The 17,309-nt window shown below is 44.5% G+C and overlaps 1 protein-coding gene across 1 annotated transcript in view; it reads right to left on the reverse strand.

The window, feature by feature from the left end:
* Positions 1 to 17,238, reverse strand: part of TPCN1 (two pore segment channel 1) — a 79,880-nt gene extending 62,642 nt beyond the window's left edge. Inside the window, exons 1-2 of the mRNA XM_068239879.1 lie at positions 17,010 to 17,238; positions 12,308 to 12,587 (exon numbers count right to left, since the gene is read on the reverse strand). Coding sequence (XP_068095980.1) covers positions 12,308 to 12,410 — 103 coding nt within the window. The 5' untranslated portion in view covers positions 12,411 to 12,587; positions 17,010 to 17,238. The remainder of the gene's footprint in view (positions 1 to 12,307; positions 12,588 to 17,009) is intronic.
* Between the last annotated feature and the right edge of the window lie 71 nt (positions 17,239 to 17,309).

Consider the following 17,309-nt stretch of genomic DNA (forward strand, 5'->3'; position numbering starts at 1 on the left):
TAAATGACAATCTTTTGATTTTTTTACACACAATTGTCCATTTACAGAGTTATTTCTCCCACCCAGCATGGGTATGTGTAAAAATACACCCCAAAACACATTATACTACTTCTCCTTAGTACGGCGATACCACATGTGTGACACTTTTTTGCAGCCTAGGTGCGCTAAGGGGCCCAACGTCCTAATCACAGGTCATTTTGAGGCATTTGTTTTCTAGACTACTCCTCACGGTTTAGGGCCCCTAAAATGCCAGGGCAGTATAGGAACCCCACAAGTGACCCCATTTTAGAAAGAAGACACCCCAAGGTATTCCGTTAGGTGTATGGCGAGTTCATAGAAGATTTTATTTTTTGTCACAAGTTAGTGAAAAATGACACTTTGTGAAAAAAAACCAATAAAAATTAATTTCCGCTATCTTTTGACAAAAAATAAAATCTTCTATGAACTCGTCATACACCTAACAGAATACATTGGGGTGTCTTTTTTCTAAAATGGGGTCCGTTTCTGGGGTTCCTATACCGCCCTGGCATTTTACGGGCCCAAAACCGTGAGTAGTCTGGAAACCAAATGTGTCAAAATGACTGTTCAGGGGTATAAGCATCTGCAAATTTTGATGACAGGTGGTCTATGAGGGGGCGAATTTTGTGGAACCGGTCATATGCAGGGTGGCCTTTTAGATGACAAGTTGTGTTGGGCCTGATCTAATGGATAGGAGTGCTAGGGGGGTGACAGGAGGTGATTGATGGGTGTCTCAGGGGGTGGTTAGAGGGGAAAATAGATGCAATAAATGCACTGGGGAGGTGATCGGAAGGGGGTCTGAGGGGGATCTGAGGGTTTGGCCGAGTGATCAGGAGCCCACACGGGGCAAATTAGGGCCTGATCTGATGGGTAGGTGTGCTAGGGGGTGACAGGAGGTGATTGACGGGTGTCTCAAGGTGTGATTAGAGGGGGGAATAGATGCAAGCAATGCACTGGCGAGGTGATCAGGGCTGGGGCCTGAGGGCATTCTGAGGGTGTGGGCGGGTGATTGAGTGCCCTAGGGGCAGATAGGGGTCTAATCTGATAGGTAGCAGTGACAGGGGGTTATTGATGGGTAATTAGTGGGTGTTTAGGGTAGAGAACAGATATAAACACTGCCCTTGGGAGGTGATCTGACGTCGGATCTGCGGGCGAACTATTGGTGTGGGTGGGTGATCAGATTGCCCGCAAGGAGCAGGTTAGGGGCTGATTGATGGGTGGCAGTGCCAGGGGGTGATTGATGGGTGGCAGTGCCAGGGGGTGATTGATGGGTGGCAGTGCCAGGGGGTGATTGATGGGTGATTGACAGGTGATTGACAGGTGATCAGTGGGTTATTACAGGGAAGAACAGATGTAACTAATGCACTGGCGAATTGATAAGGGGGGGTCTGAGGGCAATCTGAGCGTGCAGGCGGGTGATTGGGTGCCCGCAAGGGGCAGATTAGGGTCTGATCTGATAGGTAACAGTGACAGGTGGTGATAGGGGGTGATTGATGGGTAATTAGTGGGTGTTTAGAGGAGAGAATAGATGTAAACACTGCGCTTGGGTGGTGATCTGATGTCGGATCTGCGGGCGATCTATTGGTGTGGGTGGGTGATCAGATTGCCCGCAAGGGGCAGGTTAGGGGCTGATTGATGGGTGGCAGTGACAGGGGGTGATTGATGGGTGATTGACAGGTGATTGACAGGTGATCAGTGGGTTATTACAGGGAAGGAGAGATGTAAATATTGCCCTGGCGAATTGATAAGGGGGGGTCTGAGGGCAATCTGAGCGTGTAGGCGGGTGATTGGGTGCCCGCAAGGGGCAGATTAGGGTCTGATCTGATGGGTAACAGTGACAGGTGGTGATAGGGGGTGATTGATGGGTAATTAGTGGGTGTTTAGAGGAGAGAATAGATGTAAACACTGCGCTTGGGTGGTGATCTGATGTCGGATCTGCGGGCGATCTATTGGTGTGGGTGGGTGATCAGATTGCCCGCAAGGGGCAGGTTAGGGGCTGATTGATGGGTGGCAGTGACAGGGGGTGATTGATGGGTGGCAGTGACAGGGGGTGATTGATGGGTGATTGACAGGTGATTGACAGGTGATCAGTGGGTTATTACAGGGAAGGAGAGATGTAAATATTGCCCTGGCGAATTGATAAGGGGGGGTCTGAGGGCAATCTGAGCGTGTAGGCGGGTGATTGGGTGCCCGCAAGGGGCAGATTAGGGTCTGATCTGATGGGTAACAGTGACAGGTGGTGATAGGGGGTGATTGATGGGTAATTAGTGGGTGTTTAGAGGAGAGAATAGATGTAAACACTGCACTTGGGAGGTGATCTGATGTCGGATCTGCGGGCGATCTATTGGTGTGGGTGGGTGATCAGATTGCCAGCAAGGGGCAGGTTAGGGGCTGATTGATGGGTGGCAGTGACAGGGGGTGATTGACGGGTGATTGACAGGTGATCAGGGGGGATAGATGCATACAGTACACAGGGGGGGGGGGTGATCAGGAGGGGGCAGTGGGCATGGGGGGAGATAAAAAAAAATAGCGTTGACAGATAGTGACAGGGAGTGATTGATGGGTGATTAGGGGGGGTGATTGGGTGCAAACAGGGGTCTGGGGGGTGGGCAGGGGGGGGGTCTGATGGGTGCTGTGGGCGATCTGGGGCAGGGGGGGGAGAAATCAGTGTGCTTGGGTGCAGACTAGGGTGGCTGCAGCCTGCCCTGGTGGTCCCTCGGACACTGGGACCACCAGGGCAGGAGGCAGCCTGTATAATACACTTTGTAAACATTACAAAGTGTATTATACACTTTGAATGCGGCGATCGCGGGGTTAACATCCCGCCGGCGCTTCTGTACAGCCGGCGGGATGTTGCGGCGGGCGAGCGGTGACAGGCGCCGGCGGAGGATCGCGTCACGGATGACGCGATCGCTCCGCCCATGCCCTTAAATGGACCGCCGCCTCTGTGGGTGAGCCGGTCCTTAAGGGCTCCACTTCCTGGCCGCCTCTGTGCGTTAGGCGGTCGGGAAGTGGTTAAAAGCGCCCCTAGTGGGTTCCAGGCCTCATGGTGTATTCCCAGCATAAGTGCTTCAGAATGCAGGGTTGTATTTGACCCAGTGTGTCGAATTGCTCAGAGAAGCTCTTTTGCATAGATAACAAATCAAACAAAGTTAAAAAACAACGTTTTTTAATTCTTCCTGTACTGGAAAACAATATGAGACTCTTTTCTTTGCTATGAATGGCTTATTTCTTAGCTGTACTGCACATCTAATTCATTATTGCACAAGTTTATTTTCACTTCACGTTTGCTTGAAGTTAACCATACAAACCCATTTACCACCGATGCGGCAAAATGATCGAACCTAAGAATTGGCCTAAGATTGATTGGAATTCGATAGATCACATAGTGGTGCAATAGATTCCCGGCAGATCTGATCAGAGAGATTAAATCACCCATGAATTGAACAAGAAAATCAACATATGTATGGTCTGCTTTGGAGGTAAGTCTCAATGAGAAGCAAGGCACTTTTTCTGTTCCTCAGGGGTATATTGAAGGGAAGAAGATGAAAAAAAAAAAGAAAGGAAAGAAGAGAAAGGGCTCGTTTCACTAGTGCGGCGTGCGTCTCGTAGACGCACGCCGGCACTGAGCGGGTGGGCGGGATCGCAGGCGATTCCCATCAGCCGTGCCATGCACGGCTATGGGAATCGCAGCCTCCGCCGCGAATTCTGTGGGGGTTTCCGGCCAAATCGCTACTGCAAGCGATTCGGCCGGCGGCGCCGTTGTCCCCTATGGCAGAGTTTCCCCGCGCGATTTGCCTGCGGGGAAACTCTGCGGATTCGCGGCCGTTTCCGCGAGAGTGGAAACGGGCCCATAGAAAGGGTATTGCTGTAGATATACAAATAGTAGCCACTTTAACCACTTAAGGACCGCAGTCTTTTCACCCCTTAAGGACCAGAGCCTTTTTTCCATTCAGACCACTGCAGCTTTATTGGTTTATTGCTCAGTCATACAAGCTACCATCTAAATGAATTTTACCTCCTTTTCTTGTCACTAATACAGCTTTCTTTTGGTGCTATTTGATTGCTGCTGCGATTTTTACTTTTTATTATATTCATCAAAAAAGACATGAATTTTGGCAAAAAAATTATTTTTTTAACTTTCTGTGCTGACATTTTTCAAATAAAGTAAAATTTCTGTATACATGCAGCGCGAAAAATGTGGACAAACATGTTTTTGATAAAAAAAAACCCATTCAGTGTATATTTATTGGTTTGGGTAAAAGTTATAGCGTTTACAAACTATGGTGCAAAAATTGAATTTTCCCATTTTGAAGCATCTCTCTCATTTCTGAGCACCTGTCAGGTTTCATGAGGTGCTAGAATTCCAGGATAGTATAAATACCCCCCAAATGACCCCATTTTGGAAAGAAGACACCCCAAAGTATTCACTAAGAGGCATGGTGAGTTCATAGAAGATTTTATCTTTTGTCACAAGTTAGCGGAAAATGACACTTTGTGACAAAAAAAATAAATAAAAAAAAGTTTCCATTTCTGCTAACTGGTGACAAAAAAAAATGAAATCTGCCATGGACTCACCATGCCCCTCTCTGAATACCTTGAAGTGTCTAGTTTCCAAAATGGGGTCATTTGTGGGGTGTGTTTACTGTCCTGGCATTTTGGGGGGTGCTAAATTGTAAGCACCCCTGTAAAGCCTAAAGGTGCTCATAGGACTTTGGGCCCCTTAGCGCACCTAGGCTGCAAAAGAAATGTCACACATGTGGTATCGCCTTACTCAGGAGAAATAGTATAAAGTGTTTTGGGGTGTATTTTTACACATACCCATGATGGGTGGGAGAAATATCTCTGTAAATGAGATTTCTTTTGATTTTTTTACACACAATTGTCCATTTACAGAGATATTTCTCCCACCCAGCATGGGTATGTGTAAAAATACACCCCAAAACACATTATACTACTTCTCCTGAGTACGGCGATACCACATGTGTGACACTTTTTTGCACCCTAACTGCGCTAAGGGGCCCAAAGTCCTATGAGTACCTTTAGGATTTCACAGGTCATTTTGAAGCATTTATTTTCTAGACTACTCCTCACGGTTTAGGGCCCCTAAAATGCCAGGACAGTATAGGAACCCTACAAGTGACCACATTTTAGAAAGAAGACCCCCCAAGGTATTCCGTTAGTAGTATGGGGAGTTCATAGAAGATTTCTTTTTTTTTTCACAAGTTAGCGGAAATTGATTTTTATTGTTTTTTTCACAAAGTGTCATTTTCCACTAACTTGTGACAAAAAATAAAATCTTCTATGAATTCCCCATACACCTAATTGAATACCTTGGGGTGTCTTCTTTCTAAAATGGGGTCACTTGTGGGGTTCCTATAATGCCCTGGCATTTTAGGGGCCCTAAACCGTGAGGAGTAGTCTAGAAACCAAATGCCTCAAAATGACCTGTGAAATTCTAAAGGTACTCATAGGACGTTGGGCCTCTTAGCGCACCTAGGTTGCAAAAAAGTGTCACACATGTGGTATCGCCGTACTCAGGAGAAGTAGTATAATGTGTTTTGGGGTGTATTTTTACACATACCCATGCTGGGTGGGAGAAATATCTCTGTAAATTAAAATGTTTTGATTTTTTTACACACAGTTGTCCCTTTACAGAGATATTTCTCCCACCCAGCATGGGTATGTGTAAAAATACACCCCAAAACACATTATACTACTTCTCCTGAGTATGGCGATATCACATGTGTGACACTTTTTTGCAGCCTAGGTGCGCTAAGGGGCCCAACGTCCTATTCACAGGTCATTTTGAGGCATTTGGTTTCTAGACTACTCCTCACGGTTTAGGGCCCCTAAAATGCCAGGGCAGTATAGAAACCCCACAAGTGACCCCATTTTAGAAAGAAGACACCCCAAGGTATTCCGTTAGGTGTATGGTGAGTTCATAGAAGATTTTATTTTTTGTCACAAGTTAGTGGAAAATGACACTTTGTGAAAAAAAACAATACAAATCAATTTCCGCTAACTTTTGACAAAAAATAAAATCTTCTATGAACTCGTCATACATCTAACGGAATACCTTGGGGTGTCTTCTTTCTAAAATGGGTTCACTTGTGGGGTTCCTATACTGCCCTGGCATTTTAGGGGCCCAAAACCACGAGGAGTAGTCTGGAAACCTAATGCCTCAAAATGACTGTTCAGGGGTATAAGCATCTGCAAATTTTGATGACAGGTGGTCTATGAGGGGCCGAATTTTGTGGAACCGGTCATAAGCAGGGTGGCTTCTTAGATGACAGGTTGTATTGGCACTGAAGTGCAGGAATGTTCTCAAATCGTGACCTGGACATGGCAATTAAGTCGTACCAGCAGTAATCAGAAAAAAATTTTCTGTCACTGTGGTGGGGCGGGTGAGGGTTTGGCCGGGTAATCAGAAGCCCGCAGGGGGCATATTAGGGCCTGATCTGATGGGTAGCAGTGACAGGGGATGACGGGTGGTTGATAGGTGATCAGTAGGTGATTACAGAGGAGAATATATGCAAGCAATGCACTGGCGAGTTGATCAGAGGAGGTCTGGGGGGCTAATTGAGGGTGTGGGCGGGTGATTGGGTGCCCGCAAGGGGCAGATTAGTGTCTGATCTGATGGGTAGCAGTGACAGTTGGTGACGGGGTGATTGATGGGTGATCAGTGGATTATTAGAGGGGAGAACAGATGTAAACAATGCACTTTCGGAGGTGATCTGAGGGTGGGTCTGCACGCAATCTGAGGGTGTGGGTGGGTGATCAGGTGCCCACAAAAGGCAGGTTAGGGTCTGATCTGATGGGTGGCAGTGACAGGTGGTGACAGGGGGTGATTGATTGGTGATTGACAGGTGATCAGTGGGTGATTATAGGGAAGAATAGATGTATACAGTACACAGGGGGGAGGGTCTAGGGAGGATCTGAGGGTGTGGGGGGGGGGTGTTCAGGAGCCCCCAGGGGGCAGTTTAGGACCTAATCTAAAAAATAGCGTTTGAGATAGTGACAGGGAGTGATTAATGGGTGATTAGGGGGGTGATTGGGTGCAAACAGGTGTCTGAGGGGTGGGCAGGGGGGGTCTGATGGGTGCAGTGGGCGATCAGGGGGCAGGATCAGTGTGCTTGGGTACTTACTAGGAGGGCTGCAACCTGCCCTGGTGGTCCCTCAATCACTGGGACCACCAGGGCAGGAGGCAGCCTGTATAATACGCTTTGTATACATTACAAAGCGTATTATCCACTTTACATGCGGCAGATCGGGGGTTAACAACCCGCCGCCGCTGCTAATTGGCTGGAGGGTTGACGTCGCGGGCGGGCACATCCAGCGTGCGATCCCCGGCCAGCTAGCCCGCAATGAGCCGCCGCCGATCGGCGTATTGCGGTCGTTGCGGGCTCCACTTTGCCGCCGCGTAGGGGCGGTCAGCAAGTGGTTAAAATCACAATCCAGTAAAATATATATATATATATATATATATATATATATATATATATATATATATATATATATATATATATATATATATATATATATATATATATATATATATATATATATATATATATATATATATACATATATATATATAGGTGGTTGGGGGAGATCTGGATATAAAAAAGATTTTTTTTTTACACTAAAATCGCACCGCCTGTCACGGCTGCAGGCTGTGCGTCTCTCCCTGTCACACAAGATCCACAGTGACAGGGAGAGGGAGGCGGAGAGGGAGGCGGAACGGCAACTATGTTGCCTTTCGGAGGGTGATCGCTGTGATTGGCTCACAGCGATCACACGGCAGGGAGCCAATCAGTGACGGCTCCTGCCGATACCCGGAAGCCTTAGCTGTCATAAGACAGCTAAGTGCAGCCGGTTCGGTGCGCACGATCGCGGCGGGGAGCGGCGGCGCCGGTGATAGAGATCTACGCCCTGCCAGCCAGGAGCCCATCAAAACAGGGCGTAGATCTCTATCACCTCGGTCCTTAAGTGGTTAAAATGTGGCGATCCTGGCTGCAAACAGAAGTCAGTCTGGACCTCTTTTCTTTGGCAATGACTGCTTGACACTTTCAAGGCTACATTGAAGTGAATTGCGATCACCATTTTAGGATAATTAGTGGTCAAAATATGACCACTGCCATAAAAAATAGGCAATCTGAAACAGGAAATATGATTTTTACAAATGAAGGACAAAGCAGTGATGTGCTGAATAGGAGCAGTACAGTACTGACAGATGCAGAGCTTTGTACTGCACATACTAGTACACAGTTAGTGATAGCATCTGCAATGTGATCCTGCTAGAACCTGATCTACTATCAATGAGTGGTGAAAGGTCATACTTAAGGGAAAGCACGTGAAATGTGGTCCAGTGTTAATCAAGGATCAGAAATGCAGACAAACCAACCAACGTTGATTCCGGTGATAACTTTCACGACTAACTGTACATGGTTTATTGCATGCTTTCAGAGTAACTGAGCAGCTCAGGGTGACCCAAACCACTAGGAATGTATAGGGGGATAAGAGAGACTGAAAAGCCCTCCTACTAATAAGCAATGCTAGGTGAAATTTGCCTTCTTAAAACAGAAGGAAACTTGCAATAATCCAGCTATAAGAGAACATTTGTGGTTGCCCAAAATGCACCACTACTGAATATGCAAATTATCTGTCTACATGTGGGGTTGATGTGGCTGTGTAATATTTAAAGCTATAGGCTTGCTATACACCACCGCTTGTGGATGCTTGTCTGGCTTACGGGGGCGAAAATAGATAATTTGCATATTCAGTAGTGGTGCATTGTGGGTAACCACTAATGTTCACTTATAGCTGAATTATTGCAAGCTTTCCAAACCAAGTTTCTTCTTTAGGCAGTATACAGAACTGGGTCAGAACTGTACAACAAGGAGATATCAATTTCTCTCATCTACTAGAGAAAATCATTGAGTATGGCCAGCTACACTAATATGGTCATTAGACTCTGACTTAACTAAACACAGCCATACACAAGTTTATGATAGCCAAATAGTGACTTATTGAATAGGCAGATTTTTATTGCAGCGGACAACGCAAGTGGTTTCCTGAAGGAAATCACCAATAGCACTTCACTGTGCTGATTTCAGATATCCAATCAATTGCAGAGGAAAAATTGGAGGTTCATTGTAGATACCGTAAAAGCAAATGTAAAGTGATCTACACAATCGGACCACTACTTCTCCTTGTAGGACTTCCTCCTTAACCTCAGATTGTGTAGGAATGTGCTTCTATAAGTGCTAAAGGGAATTTACATAATACGCTATTTCAGGAGCATCACAGTTATGAATAACTGACTAAAGAGTGATGTAATATGCCAGTTTTATAGAAGTACAAGCACAATATTATAAATAGTAGTTGTTTAGAAACAAGAAGGCTTGATTCATTGTTACAGCCTTCACACAGTCACTAGATTTAAAAAAAAAAAAAAAAAAAAAAAAGCTTAATTTCCAACATGCAAAAGCAGTTTTTATACTTTTTAGAGAGGCTTTCCACTTTCAGTTTTAAAAAGGAAAATCTGTGTATTTCCTCCTCATGGACTGGAGGGAGTCCCATTGCGTAAGATCGTCACTGATCTGCTGCTTCCTGTATTACAAAAACAGATTGAGGCTGCTGCAGTGCTTAGCTTTTCTCAACACAAAGCGGGTCCCAGCTCCAACACACAGACAATGCAATGATTCTGAAGGGAGGGGGGGGGGGGGGGGGGGGGGTACGATTACATTTACTACAGAGGGCGTGCAAGACCTGCAGGATGTCCGTGAAGGTTCTCACTTATTGAGGTAGTAGAAATAGGCAACGTTTCGCCTTGTACATACCCTAGATGAAACTCGGCCAAGGTGACCGACATCGACCAGCTCTGCTGAGAATCTAGTGTGTGCAGTGAACCTTGATCCACAGCCAACTCAATCCTCCCACAGTGTGATGTGACAACTTTGTCGGCCCTTCATATAACAAAACACATTGCTAACCCGTAGGCTAGCAACTCATCTGTACAGCCTCAGCCCTACAATGTTGCTTGAGGGATCAGGCCCTGATCCCAGTCGGGCTACATGCCTCATACATGTGTACGAGGTACGAGCAGTCCAGAAAACATTCCACCATAGGTGAGCGGCTGAGGGAGTCACTTGGATTTGTGCTGGAATGTCATCTGCAATACTTAGTAAATTTACATTAGAATTGGAGTTGATTTCAGGGATCATGCAGAATTTACTGAAGCACCAATCAAATGAAGCAGGTAATTTGGGCACCGGCGGCACTTTGGTAAAGTGGGCGTCGCACAGACCTCAATGTTATTTTGTAGCCCAATTGTAGCAGGGTTTTTTTACGTTTGGATAGTGTGATAAATGTTTAGAACCACTTTTGAACTTTTACCGACAACATGTGCCTCCATCTGTGAGAATTCCCATCTCCTCCTGTCCAAACATGAGGTGGGAAAATCTCTCCAGAAATAAAACATTGCAGAGAGGGGGAGATTTGCCAACATGTTATTACTTTCCTTAATTTCCTGTCCATAGGGCTACCAGTCTTCATACTGGAGCCACACAGCTCCATGCAGGGTCAGAAAAAGCGGGAACATCGCTCCAATGGGGACACAAACAGCAAGCAGGTCCTTTAAATATTTATAACTCCTTTTCTAAAACAAAGACCCAATATTTCCTGGAAGTGGAATGTAAATGAACAGTTTTTAGGGGAAAAAATGTATGAAATACATTTAAAAAAATATGGTGAACTAAGGTTTTAATAGGAATTATAAGTTTGTATATTTTGTGACCTGAAATAAAGTCACTTAGCCTGCAGCAGGAGTTATTTTATTTCCATAGATAACAAAATTGGAGATGACTGCCAACCACCCAATTACATATCTGACCCTTTAGATACAAATATAAGGTTATGAACCACACAGGACATCTGTAACAAAAATAAAGTACTTACAGACTTTCAACAGAGAGAGGCATGTCAGCATGAAGCAACACAAAACAGCCCATGTTATATAAGTGTGCCTGTAATGTCTGTCAATGCCAAGGCTATCCGGGCTAAAAGCAGAACTAAAAGATTGTCAAATCCACCCAAACAACTTAAAGAGGAACTGTAACCAAGGACTGAACGTCATCCCAATCAGCAGCTGATACCCCCTTTCCAATTAGAAATCCTTGTTGATCAAACAACATGAACAAATTACATGGCAAATATCAATAATTTATTGATCTCTCTTCGATTTTTTAACTTCTCACTTTGCAATGTATTGATTTATTTTTTTCCCCTTTTCGCTAAAGTTCTTCTTTAACAGTTGCAAATGCCCAGGCTGCATGCTGGAAACTGGCTCCTCACACATCTTATTAAAGCTCTAGTTCAGCCACTATTATTTTATTTCAATTTTTTAAAATGAACATGGTAGCAAATTTCCAACAATTATCAAAAAAAAAAAAAAAAAAAAAAAAAAAGTGCATTGGACATTTGTATTTTTTGCAAGAACTACAGCATATTTAAAGTACCAGGGTGGCTAGATCCTGTAGCTTCACTTCCTGTAGAGATGATAATACAAGTTTATTGGACAGACATCAAAACTCCTCCCCCTAGCCCACCATCATCCACAGGAAGTTATCAGGGAGGAGATGGGAGGTTGTTGCAACTAGTCTTTCCCTATCCCTGAGAAGAGAATACAAGACCTCTAGCAACATTTAGAATAAGTCAAATATACTAGACTGGAATATCTGATTGCTCCAGAATCAGGGTGATCGGATCGTACCATAAACTCCCATCTATCTTCGTTACTGGTCCTACTTGGGCCAGGAGATGTTTGAAGAGCATGTGTGCCTACAGTAATGGGTATGGTGCTTTTCTAAGTGGAGTAAATTTTTCTCCTCCTAACAATGCAATTTCACTTATTGTTGACAAGCATAGTGATGCTGGTAACTTAAGTTGAGGGAGACCCCTATGCTTACAGGGTCTCTCTTTGCATGTTACCAGCTACTATCTCAGGACCATAATAGCTTCGGGGGGTGGTCGCCAAGATTTTTTTTCTTTAACCTTTACACAGTAAACAAACAATTCCAAGTGCACTGCCGTCTATGAGAGCTAGGACCATGCTAGGAGAAGCAATGTGGTTGCAGCTCCAAACATTTGAGTGGGCACCTAGTGGGATGGAGAACTTCCCATTACACTACTGAAAACACTGCAGGGAGCAGTAAACAATGCAGTTTTTTTTCTTTTTACTTTGGGTTTACATAGGCTTCAAATAAATATAGACAGAGCTACTTACCTAAAGCTACATCGCTGTTTGAGTCATCAACAGGAAGCTCTCCACAACCTCCATTTTCTTCCAAGATGAGTAGTGGTTCATCATCTTCCTGCTTTTCAGCCATTCCCAAATCCTTGCCGCAACCCTTGTGAAACGGGCGACTATGTGATGTTCATCTGACAACAAATGTCAGTTTTCTGATGGAGAAGATGAACATGGAGGATTTCATGTATGGAGAAACTTTGCCAGTAGAAAAGAGACCAGCCCCGTCATGCCCTCAGCGATGCAGTAATCAGAGCCCCTGTAAACAACAACATAAGTGAGGTCACATATCACTGATATTAGATCATTTATTTTAACCACTACTTCTTAAAATGGACCTGAACTCATAACTGCCTCTTTGCTCTAAACAGCATAATAACCTTTAAAGAAAAACATTTCTTTGTTACAGCCGAAACAAATTCTAAACTAAATCTTCACTATTTCAACTTCCTGATTCATGGAAGCAGGCATATTGTTAACAGCCGGTGCTTTCAAATGAGCTTACCTGCAGTGGAAGTCATGTTACACAGGGGAGAGATCAAATTACAACTTGTGCTTAGCCACAGATGAGGGGGAATTAAGACAGGCTAAACTCTCTAAATATATACAGGTTGCATTTCTCTCTGTTTTCCTCCTGTCCTGTGCAAGAGTTCAGCTCCACTTTAAACAACAGGGAAGCCTAATGTTCAATAAAAGAAGTAAATTACAGCTATTTTTATTTACAAAGTATGGTATTTATTACATGAGACTGGGAAGGGAAATGAAAAGCTCAACTATATTTCAGTATAAACAATAATGTGCAACACATGATGGTAGACAAAATGTGCGACTCTTTCATGTCTGATGATTTTGGCATATCTGGACTTGTCACACTGCTTCTCAATGCTGTTTATCCTGGCAGTCTAGCGAATTTGCCTCATTAACTTAAAACAGTGGTGAAACATATTCTATATTGACCCCATATTATAATGTTGCCCATTATAAATGTGTCCCCATCATAGTGATTCTCCCATTATGCTGGTGGTCCTGTTATGCAGCTCCCCATAATAGTGTGATGTCTGTTATACTGCTCCCCCTTTACAGTGCTCCCAATTATAGTGGTGTCACATTAGAGTAAACACCCTCCCTACACACACACACACACACACACACACCTCTAGTACGTCGCCATTACAAAGCCAACCCCCCACCCCCAACTATCCGCTATTTTGTTCCCCAATATGGTACAAAGCTTTGTACCTAAAAATCTCAACTCTCAATTCCTGGGCTGTTTTTTTTATTTAAATTTAACAGCAGATGTGGCAAAACTCTCCAGCATTGCTGCCCCAGAATGTTTGTTTTACCTTCCCCTGCATTGAAATTTCTGGAGTGTGTAACAGGAAGCAAATCATGGATGTGTGCCTTCTTTCTTCATCTGACTGAAAGTAGAATGTCAACTAAATCATTTTTTTTTACTTTAATAGATGGGGAAAGGTAAAAAATTTCAGTCAGGTACTTCTTTATTTTGTGCCATTTTCAACTTGGTCACAGAGATCCCATCATGTCTGGTTGCTGTTGAAGCAAACAGTAAGTAACTTCTTTTCTTCAACACCTCCACAAAATTCACTAACACCTACCCCCCCCCCCCCCCCTCCTCCTCCTCAAATTCAAGTCTACAGAGGGAGGTGTGGCCTGGAGATGATTCACAGTATCCTGTCTCCAGGCCTTGGAGCTAGGCCAAATAAGAGCAAAGCAGTTTACTCTAGAGGCCTGCGCGGGTCTCATTTTTCAGACCCGTACCCGCAGCCCCACTACCCGCATCCGGAAGGAGTGCATTTAAAATGAAGGCCACATAGATGAGTATGAGAAGGATTTTTAGGGGCGGGATTAACATTAAAAAAAAATAAAATCCTGTTTAAAAAAATATATTCATGTCTACTTTTGGTATGTAATTAGAGATGCTTGTTGTGTGTTGTACTGTACTGATTGAAAAACTCAATAAAACTTACCGGTATCTGTTAAAAAAAAAAAAAATCCTGGAGAGGAGCATTTACAACTTGTGTCTGTTGACCGTGGAGAGATTTAATCACTTCTTCTGAGTTAACCTAACTGTAGAGTACCCAGATAGCTCATGGTGACCTAGAACCACTAGGAGAGTATGAGGGGCTAAAAGAGACCAAAATGCCCTCCTACTAGAAAGCGATGCTAAATATAAAGAGTGCAAAATTGTATTTAGCAGAAACCTGCGACCACGCTCAGATCTGACCCCATGGGTGGTGCCTGTCTAGTGCCGCTACCGAGCACTAACCAGCGCCCGGCCGGTGCAGGAGAGCAGCTGACACACAGTGAATTCATCGGGCCTAAGAGCAAAAATGAGCTATTATGTATACAGTGCTAAAGTGCTGTACTGTATATAGTGCTGAAAACTTCCACAGCGTATACAGTCACCCCATTCCATGTTCCAGTCATAGTCAATTGTCTTTATCATAGTCTAAAGGTGTCCATAGATTACTCGATTTATGGCATGGCCAGGCTGAGGCAAAGGCTTGGGAGGCACCTGTGCCCAACCAAGTGCCTTTCCTCACCCATATGCAGAGCCCAGCACGCTCGACTCGACTGTCAGCGCTGCCAGGATGCCTCTTCAGCCTGTCGCGGTGCCTCATCTCTATGACTTTGTTGAGTATCACTACTAGAGGGAGTCATAGAGATAAGATGCTGCAACTAGGTTGAAGCAGGACTACTGGGGGCATAACAGATATCCACACTGGGGAAGGGGCTACCCTCATACTGGGGCACATCTGATTACCTATAATTTGGGGGAGGGGCACCTAATACTGGGGCATATCTGACTGGCTATAAATACTGTAGAGGGAGATACCTTTACTGTAGAGAGGGGCTACCCAATACTAGGGAACATTTGGCCTACTATGCTAGGGAGAGTGGGTACCTAATACTGGGGCAATCTGGTTAACTCTACTGGGGCAGGCACAATTAGGGGGTGGCACACTTTGGAATCTCTGGTGCTTAAAGGATACCTTAGTCCTCACATAAATTTAAAAATGGGGCGTGCAGGCATGTGTAGTGGGCTCTCCTTATGCCCACCGTTCCCCCCTGTCCCCCTCCGTTATGATTCACCCACCCTCCGAAGCTACTCCCTGGTCGGGAGGGTTGGCGAAGACTGCGCAGGCGCTGCCCAGTGGTGCACGTCTTTTGATCACATGCCCGTGGCCGAGAGCGATCTTCACAGGTGCACTATGCAGTTGTGGTGCAGAGCACTCCTGGCCGTGCGATCAAAGGACATGTGGTGGGATTTGTTGAAATAATGCGAGACATGTGGTGCATTACTGATTGACGTGCACATTCAACGTTGTGGTGAAACCTGCTTTTTGTGTACTGTATGCTTCACAGTATGTGTTGCATCACACGCATAGCATACAATGAGACTTTTCCCCTCCATTATTTTTTTTACCAGGATGTGCAGGTAGCCTAAAGCCAAATTTGGTGGGACCCAATCAACTTACCAGTATGTTTTTGGGATGTGGCAGGAAAACCCATGCAAACTGGCTCTTATCTTTTAAGGTTGCTTCTGGTACACATTAGGCCCCATTCACACTAGCCATCTCAAAGCACTAGCGATTAGCGCGGTAAAATCACTGTACACTCTCGCGATTACCGAGCGATCATGATCAGTGCTTTTTTTAAGCACTGTATTGCCAGCACTGCAGAAAAATGCTGCAAGAAATGCGTTTTGTGATTGCAGCTAATCGCAAATCACCAGCAATCTGCGGCAATCATAGCAGTGAGATCACTGCCGTATAATTAATGCTGCGCTACTGCTTTAAAAAGCGTTAGTGGTTCAGCAAATGGTCTCTCACTGAAGCTTCTGAGTTACTTGTACCAATCCGGCACATCGCAGGCAGTGTGTTATGTTCCATTGCCTGTAATGGACAGTGCTAAAGCTGCGTTAGGAGAAAGTAACATAGCAAGTGTGAAAGAGCCCCATGATTACGCCACTGCAGTAAAAACTAACCAGCAATTCTGCCCAATCAGAAAAAAAAAAGATCCTCAGCTTGTGCTTTCTTATAACAGATGATAAATTACTGATTGATTTGAGGCTATTGGGAGTCATTTTGGAATAAAATGAGAATGAGAACTGGGTGCTTGTGCTTCTTGGTACAGGACCTAAGAAAGATAGCACAGTCCGAGCAAATGAGACACATAATGTGCAGACATGATCAATGTCATGCTTGTTTTCTGAGTTTATTGCAAATAGCATTTAACTCAGCAGCAAATGAGTTTGGTTGTCACCGTTTCAATTTGCACCAAACTCAGAAAATAATCATTTTACTGATCATCTCTGGTAATGGGGAAGCATTTATACTTTGCTAAACTGAATAAAGGGGCATCACAATACTAATTTAGAGATGTTTACATTCAAATCTAAATGGGAGAAATTTCATTCTAATGTAATATCAATCTGATGCCGCTGCAATGCTAAATCCAACTCCATACAATCCCAGAAGTCCCTTTATCTCTAATAAACAAAAATCAAGAACACAAAAAGTTATATCCATTGAAAAATGCCGCTGTCCGCACTATATAGTTTATGTAAAACTCCATGCTGCAAATATATTAGCCCTGCCATACTTTGCCCCATCACCCGTGAGAAACCACAACATCAAGCTGAACGTCGTTTCTTTACCTTTATTATAGGCTACTTTCCCCTCGCCATCTGTGCTTCGCCACGTTAATATCATGTGACATGGAATCTAGCGACCATAGATCACTTGGGTTCTCTCTATCTCTATCCAGTCAAAACAGCGACACATAGCCAACAGCACCAGATCCTCACACGATCCTACCACGCATGCGCAGCAGAAACTCGGGTAATAGCGGCCAATCCGCGCATGCGTAGCATTCCTTCGCAGCCCATCCTTTCTGTTCGCTCTCCGTTGTAGGAATTGGCTGCTATTCTTCTACGCATGCGTATGAGTTCCTAAGT

The sequence above is a fragment of the Hyperolius riggenbachi genome, chromosome 1, assembly GCF_040937935.1.
Source record: "Hyperolius riggenbachi isolate aHypRig1 chromosome 1, aHypRig1.pri, whole genome shotgun sequence".
Taxonomy (NCBI): domain Eukaryota; kingdom Metazoa; phylum Chordata; class Amphibia; order Anura; family Hyperoliidae; genus Hyperolius; species Hyperolius riggenbachi.